Genomic DNA, 11,583 nt, shown 5'->3' on the forward strand with positions numbered 1-11,583 from the left:
TGTGAATGTTAAAGCAACCAAAACTACGTATTGCCATCTCCCCTTTTGCCATGAGCTCCTTCCCACATGATACATCCTTACTACTCACTATCTTCTTGACCCCTCACCATGCCATCATTCTACTCAAATGGTTCTTCCAAAGGTCATGCATGGCATACTAACCAGGGAAATTAATAAATATTTCTTAAATGTCTACTAGGCACTGTGCTAAGTTCTGGCTTTTCTGAGACTTCCTCCTTCTTGATTTTCTCTTCATATAACCTAACACCATCAACCACTTCCCCCTACTCAATACTCTGTTGTCCATGGGTTTGGGCCTCTAGTTTATGCTCCTCTCAACCCCTTAAGGAGGATATTCTTCAAGGGATCATCCTCAGCCCTCTTCTCTTTTCATATTCTCTCACTTGGCAATCTCACCACTCCCAAAGCTTGAATTTCCACCTCTAAAGCAAGTGACTCTGAAATCCATCTCAATAACCCTGACCTCTCTTTGGACTTTTACAACTCCACCTCCAGCTAACTATAAGGCATTTCCACCCAAACATCTCACAACCAAACCTTAAACTCAGAAAGTCCAAGACTGAGCTTATCATCTCCATAACATTATCAGATTTGGCTATGTTAATGCTTCTGCTCAAAAATTTTCAGGAGCTCCTGAACGCCTTCTTAGTAAAGTTCAAATACTTTGCCTAACACTCAAAACCCTCCCTGAACTGGTACTACTTAACTTTTTCATTCTCAGCAACTATTACTCTCCACTGTACATTCCATGCTCCAGCCAAACTGGACTCTTTGAAGTTTGTGCTATAAAACAGAATCTCTCGACCTGATCTGTGATCAACTGTTTCCATGCCCTTGTATTGTCCACTATATCCAAAAGGGCTTCCTATCCCCTACTCTTCAGAGACTGGAATAACAGAGGCAAAGATGGGTGATGATTTAAAGAGGCTCCAAAGGTACAGAAAGTTTCTGAGAGATGACTCTGGTTTTCCCAGTAGGCACTTAACTAGTGCCTATCCTTTAAAGCCCAATTCAAACATTCCTTCTCTCTATGAAGATTTACCTGATCCATTCCCCACAAGCAGCACAATGATTTCCCTCCAAAACCTCATGTGGCATTTTGTTGTGTTACTCTCTAATACACTGCCCATGTAAATCATATTATAATTATCTGTATCTGTATCTTATTATTCTCCCAACTAGATTGTATGAGCAAAGGAGCAATGTCTTATCAAAACTCTTGACCTCATCATCACCTAGTAGTCCAATGTTGTGAACAGAGAAAAAAGGCTTAATAAATCATTTGTTGAATGAATAGTAGTACCATGTTCCTAGTCACCCAGGCTTTCACCTTACTGAATCTTTCCTCACCCTCCATATCAAACCAGTTTCCATGACCTGTTAATTTTACCTCTATTATATGTGTCTTGCTTTCTACTTCTTCTGCCACGTCCCTCATTCATGTCCATATCACCTCTTACACATACCACAGTAATAGCTTTATAAAAATTAGTCTACCACTGTTGAAATAATCTTGTTAACGCAGAGGTATGACCACAGTACTCCTCTGCTCAAAGACACTTAATAGCTCGTTACCTAGAAGATAAAATACAAACTCCTTGACCTTAAATTAAAAACTCTTCACAATCTGGTTCCAACATCCCTTTCCATCCTTCCTATACACCGGAACACCCTTAACTCACTGAAGGTAGGGAGTTTCATTTTGTGTGTGTGTTTACTTCCTAGTACCTGCCCCATTGCCTGGCATATGGTAAGCCCTCAGTTAGTATGGCATGATTACTCTTTTACATATAGGTGCTCCCAGAGCTGAGCCTTGCACACAGTAGGTGCTTAACAGATGTTTATTCAATGGAAGGACAGCACATTCTATTTATCTGCTTCCTCTTTCCAGAAAACCTTTTCTTTTTTCCCCCCCAACACAAAGCATCCTATGTGAGGTGAACCTTATAGGCAAGTGAAACTCAATTATCAGGCACCGACAGTCAGAAATCAGACAAAATAATACTATATAACCTCTGCTATTTCCTCCTAAAAGAAAAAGCAGTCAAACACAGACCTAGGGGATGGAGGAGAGAACTCAAAAGGAACAATTAAGATGCCTACTTTTCTCAACTCCTTTCACTTTGCCACACCTACTTTCTCAGTGTTTTCTCATTAGGTCTCTACTTATTCTCTTCCCTAAAAGTATTTCCCAAAGGTATTCTGGGTCTCCTTCCAAAAGCTTCTTAAGTTTTTATCCCAAAGATCAGAATATGACTGGCTTCAATCACTCTAAATTGTTTAGAGGCTGCCCTTAACCAAACTCTGCTTTTATCAGCAGGATCTATGACCAGCTTGCAGTGAGCCAAACGCTTACTGAGGAAGTGATTTTGATAATGTGTAAAAAGGACTGAGAAGTCTAGACAGAATATCGAGGTTTAGAATTCCCATAGCTGCTATAGCTGAAACTTTTAAGAGGCATCATGTCTATACTGAGTAGCATTCTAAACACAAAGATGAACTCTAGTAGAAGACAAAAAATACAGTATGACTTCAGGAAGATTTCTCTGAATGAAAGTTCTGCATTAGGTGAAACTACTGTGGGAAAGCTATTCTTTTCAAAGTCTAGTGATTTAAAGGGAGAAAAAAAAAGAAAATTTTCAATACCTTCCTTCGCAAATATCCATCTTCAGTTGCAAGAAGTATAAGTGCCTATAAAGCAAATTTAAAAGTAATATTTAAATTAAAATAAGCAACAAAGACTTGATAAGACAAGAACAAAATTTGTACATTTAAAAACCAGGATAATTGTAGAAATATTTTTCTAACGATATGAAATCATCCTTGTGTATGTTTGTGAATCTTACACAACTATTCTTAAGACTACTAACGCTCTTATTTTAAAGCCACCTTTTTTTTTAAATACTCTTTCTAGTTTACCATTTTCCTCTTCACTCTTCTTATTTCTTATTATATCCTTTCTTTCAATTCTTTAAGTCTTTGAAAAACGGAATGGCTGGTGGATGGTTAGCAGGTGGATGGTGACCTTTTCGATAATGTTCACCGCTACCTTTCCCGTGTGAACACTCCCTTTCTTTCCATTTTTATTTGTTCATTCTTTATCTTTTTTTTTTTAAAAAAAAAAACAACAGAAGTATTATTTATGGCATGACAATTAAAGAGTGGTAAGGGATGAACTTCAGTCCAATCCAAACACCTTAAAAAAAATACTAAAATACATTTAAGAAATGGTGACCCAGTCTTTGTATGAAGATTTCCAAAGAAGAGGAACCCCTCACATCCTGGAACCCCATTCTATTTCTGGATAGCGCCAATGTTTAGGAAGTTTATTTCCTTATTTTAAGCCTAACTTCCCCTCTTTGAAGCTTTTACCCATTGGTTGTCATTCTGCCTGCTGGGGCCAAAGCAGAATAAGCTGAATCCTCCTTCCATGTGCTAGCCCTTCAAATACTTAAAGACAGTGATCATGACCACTAAGGACGTCTTGAAGCTAAACATTCCCAGTGTTTTAATTGATTTTTATACATCATGAACTCAAGCTCCCCTTTCCATCCTTGCTGTTCTCCTCTAAATGGTCTCCAGCTTATCAATTTGTCCAAAAATATCTGGTCCAGCATGGAACACAAAACTTGAGATATGGTCTGACCAGGGCAGAGTGCAGGAGAATTACCACCTCTTTATTCCCGGAAACTAAGCTTCTGTTTGCTACCAACTCAGATCATATTAGTTTTTTTTTTTTTTTGGCTGCCCCCTATAATTCTGTTGATTCCTACTAAATTCCAAGTTCTTTAAAACTTCCCACATCCTTTTCAGATGAACAACCAACTAGCCCCATTTCCCTAATCTCGTTCTTGTGAAGCTGATCTTTTGCTCCCGAGTATAAGGACTACATTAATCCTCATTTGCATTAATTTTATTCAATCTGGCCCAATGTTCTAGAGTATCCAGATCTATTTGAATCCTGACTCTGGCATTCAGTGTATTAGCTTGCCCTCCCAGCTCTGTGTCATCTGAAAATCTGATAAGCATGCCATCTATGAAATCTGCTGTGAACCCAATTATTCACTTTAAGATTCTTTTAACCAAATTTCTAACAGAATCCACTGATGGCATGTTTGCTTTCTCCATCATTATAATTAAAAATCAATTCACATTTTGATGAGCCAAGCAATAATTTTTTTTGAAAGTTAACCACTTGACCAAAACCAGAGCCAAGAGCAGGGTACTTATATAAAAGATATTTCCTGGAGAGGCAGGGTTGCCTCTTGCTCCCTCTCAGGCTGCTAAAATTTTCATTATAGAGAGGAGAGGTTCTCTTCAGAATTATACCTGGTCACACTATGCCTGCTAAAAATGTCAACCGCCTAAATGACCTAAAAGTAAGCATTCTGGAGAAGCTGCATGCCATCATGGATAAAGGGGCAAATCTTTGAGTCTGGAAGACCAGGGCTCAAGTTTTGTCTCAGATATATATCAGCTATATAGCCCAGGGCAAATCACTGAAGTTCTTGATGTTCTCAGGCATTTCTCTAAAACTATAAATTACAGATCAGTTGGTCATCTGAAATTTACATTGGTAGAGGGAGATTCCAAATCAGGGAATTCTTTACATTGGTGAGATCACTAGTCCCAACAACAACAAATATTTATATTCTGACATGTCCCCTGTATAAATGAGCTGAATAAGTAAAGGTGACTAGTGTGTGAAGACTAACTCTACTTAGCCCAGGCATTCTTTCATGCCCAGTTACAGTTTTTTGTCTACTGCTGAAAGCACACACTCAATAAAGCAGGACAATACACGGATATGTATGCAGCCTGTCTAGAGGATGACATCTAATAACATTGATATATCTTAGCTAATTGATTTCACTGTGGACTAGAAAACAAATTATCTCTTCCAATAATGGCACTCTAAATAATGGATCAGGATGAATTGCACATTGACTCATCTATATTAGTCAACAAATTGCCTTAGATAGTAAGCAAAAATTTAAAAAATAAAACATCAGTGAATACTGGAAGAGATGTATGATCATACAATAAAACAATTACAGTTGCAAGGAACTCAGAGGCCACCTAGATCAATCTTCTCATCTGACAGATGAGGGAATAGAAGCCCAAGGTCATACCCAATTAGAAAGTGCTGGAGGTGGGATGTAAACCAAGTTCTTCCTAACTTTAAGTATGTCAAACCAGCTACCTTTACTCCTTATTCTGCAGATAGAACTTTTTAATTATCTGTAAGCAGATCAGCTGCCAAGTATGACCCTCATAATCTTGGAAAAGGACAAAAAAAAGGGTTCAACAGCCCCATGAAGATGCTGGAAGGGACTTACTTGTATCAGCACACATGAGAGTTGGTTCTAATCTCTCTTTTTTCCAGAATCCAAAAGAAATATTGTTAGCTCCAGCATATGGCCAATACAGCAAGAGACACACTTATTAAAATTGAATAGAAATGAGAGAGGCAGAAGGGGAAAAGTAGAATTATGGCAATTTTTTTAAAAAGCAAACTTCTTCCATTTGATACATAAATGTGCATAAATATCAGGCTAAGTTCAGCTGTGCCCATCTTAACACAAGTTATAAAATAATTTCACTATTTATATTTCATGTAAAAAAACCCACTAAGGTTATAAAAGTTCATCAATAATTTCAGAGCTTTCAATTGTTACTTTTCAGTCATCATTATCAATATTATTGGCATCACCATCATCTAGCCAGAATGTACCAAAGAGCTAACATTTTTTTAATAAGTCATATGGGAAACATATGACTTCGGTGAATTATGCCTATCTAGGTTTTAGATCTGCATTCTTTCAAAACAGGAGCACATGGTCATTATTATCTGGATTGCTAAGGGATGGTTTTCATTTATGGCTTTCTGTGGGGTTTCTGTGTTTACCCAAAGCAATAATCAAATATAATTAGACATATTTGATTTTCTTCAAGGTTGGAAATAGAAAGGAAGAGGTTACAGATGAGCTAATAGTAATTTTAGAATGGCAAAATTAATTTCTGTTGGCAAATCAGGCTGACTAATATAATCTGATGAATTACCACATGGGAATATAAATCAAAAAACTGAAAAAAAAACCTACCATGTATCAAATCACACCCAGTCACTGACACCCCAAGAAAAGGCAAATATGACCAGACTCTGCAAAGTGACAGGAGTCCAGAATGACAGGAAAATCCAAATGATGATGAAGAGACATAGAATCAAGTAGGCTGTCTTTGACGAATAATAATAATTATAATGATAACAATAATAATAACTTGTACTTATATTACAGTAGAGGCAGTATACTATGCTGGAAGGAGCACTGGACTCAGGGGTAAGAAAATTCCTTATTTGCCACTTGCTATCTATGCGACCATGGGAAGTAATTTAAGTTCATGGGCCTGAGTTTCTTCATTTGGAGAATGAGAGAATTAACCTCTGAGACTCTTTCCAGCTCTAAAACTATAATCCTATGACAGAATGTTTTATTGTTTGCAAAACATCTACATTACCTCATTTGATTCTCATAGCTATCAGGTGTTCTTATGGCAGCTAGGTGGTGCAGTGGATAGAGCACTAGGCTTGGAATCAGGCTTCCTGAGTTCAAATCTGGCCTCTGACACTTACTAGCTGTGTGATCCTGGGTAAGTAGCTTAACCCTGTTTGCCTCAGTTTCCTTTTCTGTAAAATGAGCTGGAGAAGGAAATGGCAAACCATTCCAGTATATGTGCCAAGAAAACCTCAAATGGAGTCATTAAGAGTCAAATACAACTGAAAAACAACTGAACAACAATAAACTAAAGGTGCTCTTATAAGCTCTATTTTACAGATGAGCAAATCGAGGCTTAGAAAGGTTAAATGACGTCATCAATGTCACACAGCTAATAAATATATGAGCAGGATTTGAACCTAAGTCTTTTGATTCCAAGTCCAGCAGGAAACCATCTTATACAACTATGGAGTTAAACAACCCTAAATCATTGGATAAATTAATTACATAGGTGTCCTAGAACCAAGTGGGAGGCCATTAATAATGACGACGACGGTGATGATAGTAATAACAACAATAATGATGGCTGGAATTCACATAGCATTTTAAGGTTTCCAAGGCATTTGATCCTCACAACAACCCTGTGAAGCAGGTACAATTATTATCCCCACTTTATAGATGAGGAAACTGAGCCAGACGGAGGTTAAATGACTTGCCTGTGGTCACACACCTTTTAAGTGTTAAAAGTTGGATTTGAACTTAAGTCTCAGACCTAGTGCTCTATCTACTGTGACATCTAGCTGCTTCTAACTTAGGTTTTTTTTGAAACTTAGGGTTCAGTAAAGAAACTTGAAGGAAGCCTTTAGAACATCTTATTTTTTAAATAAAGCATGAAACACTAGCTCTTTTTAAAGGTGCTCTATCCAAATTGTATATTTCAAAAATCTAATTCATGTTTCTCTGACTCTGCTTAAAAAAAAAAAAAAAGAAAAAAGAAAAGAATCAGCCTGTTTAGTTATACCTGTCCCCAATCTTCCTTGACCATGGATTCCAACAGAACCAATTCCTCAAAAGTCAGTAACTCATCTGACAAGCCAGAGTATTAGGTTGAAATCAACAAGATTAACATGGAACCAGTAATAAACTCAAGATGTGCACTTAAAGGTCAACTGCAAGGAAGCTTTGGCCTGGCTGGAAAGAGATCTGGGAAATTTGGTTGATCAGAAGTTCAATATATGTACCAACTGTATAATGTGGTTACTTAAAATGCTAATGCAATCTTAGCCTGCATGAATAATGTGCAGATGACAGGGATGGCCCCACTGTGCCCTGGACTGGTCAGACCACACTGCAAGTACTATGGACAATTCTGAGCAACATATTTTAGGAAGGACAGTGAAAAACTGAGATGTGTTCCAAAGGGGCCAATTATGATGGTAAGAGGTCTGGAAACTACTGCCTAATAGGGAATGATTGAGGTAAATAGACGTGTTTGGCTTGGAGAAGGCTGAGAGGAGAGACGACAGACGATACTGAAGGGCTGTAATGAAGAGGGAGTAAACTTATTCTGTATTGTTCTAGGAGACTGGATAAAAGCCAATGAATTGAAATTACAAAGAAGTTTAATGTAATGAAGAATTTTCTAATGAACAGAACTTCCCCAAAGTAGAACAGGTTATTCCAGGGAGTAGTTACTTAAGGCTCAGTTTCCTCATCTGTAAATTGAGAAGGTAGGACTAGGTGATCCCCAATATCCCTTTAGCTCTAAATACTACAATCCCGTGAGGAATTTTAGTAGAGGATAGAATTCTATATAACAAGAATTATGAAGAAGAAATTCCTCACTCAGGGGGAGGCTGAAGTAAATGATTTTGAGGTCCCTTCTCCATCTGAAATTCTACCAGCCTATGACCCCAATCTACCATGTACAATTATAGAACTATCAGCCATGAGACCCATGTCTGTGTCTGAGTAGTAACTCAATTTGGCATTCGGCTCATACATCTATTCACACATTCTCATTCCCAAAGCCTTCCCTGAACAGAAGCTAACAAACTCCAAGATTCACTCCTGTTATGAGGCAGTAACATTAAAATCAGTGAAATAACGGAGAGTCAACTATGCTGTCAATCTAGTTGCCAGGCTGGGCACTTCTGCATGCACAAATGAGGAAAATGGTTCTAAACCAGCCTATTCCATATTGCTCTACAATGAGTTCAGTACAATATCTAGCTAGCTTGAATTTAAAGGACTGCAAAACCAATTTTAAGGTGTCTGTTTTATAGGTGTCCTTAGATATGGTTATGATTTCAATGGTCTGTATGATAACCCTGTATGACAAGGAATTTGCCAGTTCACCACAATGCAAGTGATACTTTCTGGAAGGAAAATCAATCAGCTGATGACAAAATTAGACAATATATAGACAGGGAGCAGGTGAGGGAGAGAAGAGTTGTAGCTGAATTTTTAATATATTGTTGTCAATTAATTATTGTCTTCGAGTATATCCCCTTCCCCATTTCAAACAACTCCCATCAGAAAAAACCATCTAAATTCTCAAATAAGCTGCCAAAACAAAATAAGAAAACAAAGAGATACAACTGCTTAGAGAAAGGTGATGGAAGTCGGCCACCGCCTCTTTTTTTGTATGTTGATGAACTACAGAGAAGCTGGTCATTAACTCAACTTCATCTGATTTGTAGCAAAGTATTCACCATAATAAAAATTCTACTACAACAAAACAATCAGTATGTCCCATGGGGTTCATCATAATGGGATATAATACAGATGCAATAATATAAATGTAATATGCATATAATCTGGTGATTTATAATATATATGTAACGGAGAGGTAGAAATTTACCTTATATTCAGATTTTGGTAAATCTCAGATTAATTTGCATTCTATGGGCACATACTTGAGGGGACTGATTGGGTAAGCTCAGAATTTAAAACTAACCATTTTTAAGTCACAAAATAGACAATCCACACAGAGGTAAAAGAGTCAACAACTTTATATGATTTAAAATATGTTAACCTGATATGTCCATTTGGATAATAACTGTTGGTACCACACCATTCACATTTTGTTTTATAGTACTAAAAAGAGCACTAGTATATTATTAATTTTTACATATTGCACAGAAAACATAAAAATACATTACCTTGTTTGTTCTTGCTGCAATGTGTTGGGATCAGGTATAAAAAATCTTACTCGAAAATTCAGGGTACAGGGGAAAGGTCCTACAACATTTTTCAAAAAGAAATTACATTTTTCCTTTTTTAAAAATGCAAGTAAAGTTGTGATTCTTCCATAAGCAATACAAACATTTGTCATACTACATTGCTTGGTTCTTTCCACACTCACAAATGGGTTTGTTTCAAATGCTAAGTGCATACACTGAATGTAATTTTTAAAAGCTTGAGGCAATAATACATAGGCTGGTAAAGTGTTTCAACAAGAGTATTCATTGATGGCTTCTTAAATAAATAATATGGATCTGTGTCCAAACAGCTCCCTCTATTCTCTGCATCATTCAAAAAAGAAAATCCTAAAGATATACTTAGCACGCAAAATTCTCCCTAAAAAATATAACATTTTACCCTTACATAGCATTTCACCCTTTCCAAAGCGGACTCACATACATAAATGCATTATCTCATTCACTGTTCACAATAACCCCCCCCAAAACACACAAGCCAAGTGTTGTTATCTCCACTTTATATATGAGGAAACAAGTTTAGAGAGGGTGATGAGATGTCTCTAAGACCATAGAAGGTCATCATCATTAGCAAAGATCATGATAAAAACTCCATGATAAAAAAATAGTCCATGGCTCCTTCCACTATCCTATGTGGCAAGCTCCACATTCATAAATATATATGTGTGTATATGTACACACATACATGTGTTTATATACATACATATAATATTTTCTTTCGCTAGATATAGTAGCAGAAGAAAATTAGTTTGCTCTATTAATATCCTGTAGTATTTTCCATGGCTATTCAACCCTTCTCAAACCATCAGCAAATACTTATGCATCCTGTATGTGCCTGGTATTTTTCTACCCATCAGCTCTCGTTTGAGGTCACCCACCAGCCCACTCAGTGTCACCTCCTCTCACCTGCTTATCTCGTCACTCATTCTACCACCTACCCATCACCCAACTACTAATTCCTGACTTCTCACACCTATTATTTTAATCTTTTCAGTAACGGGACTTCTGAATGAACCCCTTTATCTCAAGGTTGACTATCTCTAATCTCAAGTGTACGCCTGTATGTCTCTTTATTTCTACAGACATGCACATTTCTGGATGTCTAGACATCTGTGAGTAAGCTTATAAGTATGTGTATGTACAATTCTATAGGAAATGAGTACTCTGAGAATAAGGCCTGTTTCATTTTTCATCTCTGTAACCTCAGCACCCAGCACAATGCCTAGCACATAGTAGGTCTTTGATAAATGCTTGTCGACTGACTCACATACTTGGATATATAAATGGACAAATTATGTGTGGAGAGATCTATTTATATAGTTATGCATATGTTTACTGAGTACATTTCTGCATGTATGTATAAATGCATATGTTTATTTAAGGGAATTTCTATGTATGTATGTAAAGGAGGCATTTCTTAGTTTATCTCCATATATAGGGAGATAAACGATATATACAATGTCCATATAAATATATATGTACACACATATACATATATGTGTTGCATATATAAGTATATATCTATACACATGTACATTTTTGTATATACATATATACTTTCATATGGGCATCCTGTTGGGAGAGGAAAAATAGTCACAATGATGATGATAATAGCTCGCATTTATACTGGACTTTAAAGTCTGCAAAGCACTTTACATATATTATCAAATGATCCTCACAACAACCCTGTGAAGTAGATGCTACTATTATGCCCATTTTATGAGACCTCAGGGACAGCTACTACCTATAGAATTCAAACTCAGGTCTTCCTGATTTCAAGTCCAGCATTCTATCCAATGTACAAACCTGCCAAAAAGATACTCTAGGTACTCATGTAATCCTAT

General features: G+C 36.8%; 1 protein-coding gene across 4 annotated transcripts in view; it reads right to left on the minus strand.

Annotated features, from left to right (window-relative positions):
• The window catches only part of PTPN3 (protein tyrosine phosphatase, non-receptor type 3), a 287,103-nt gene that overhangs the window by 141,335 nt on the left and 134,185 nt on the right, over positions 1-11,583 (minus strand). For all 4 annotated transcript variants that reach the window (XM_027859060.1, XM_027859063.1, XM_027859062.1 and 1 more), the window contains exons 5-6: positions 9,683-9,761; positions 2,668-2,712 (exon numbers count right to left, since the gene is read on the minus strand). In XM_027859060.1, coding sequence (XP_027714861.1) covers positions 2,668-2,712; positions 9,683-9,761 — 124 coding nt within the window. The remainder of the gene's footprint in view (positions 1-2,667; positions 2,713-9,682; positions 9,762-11,583) is intronic.

Source organism: Vombatus ursinus, unplaced genomic scaffold (genome assembly GCF_900497805.2).
Source record: "Vombatus ursinus unplaced genomic scaffold, bare-nosed wombat genome assembly UNPS02014158.1, whole genome shotgun sequence".
Taxonomy (NCBI): domain Eukaryota; kingdom Metazoa; phylum Chordata; class Mammalia; order Diprotodontia; family Vombatidae; genus Vombatus; species Vombatus ursinus.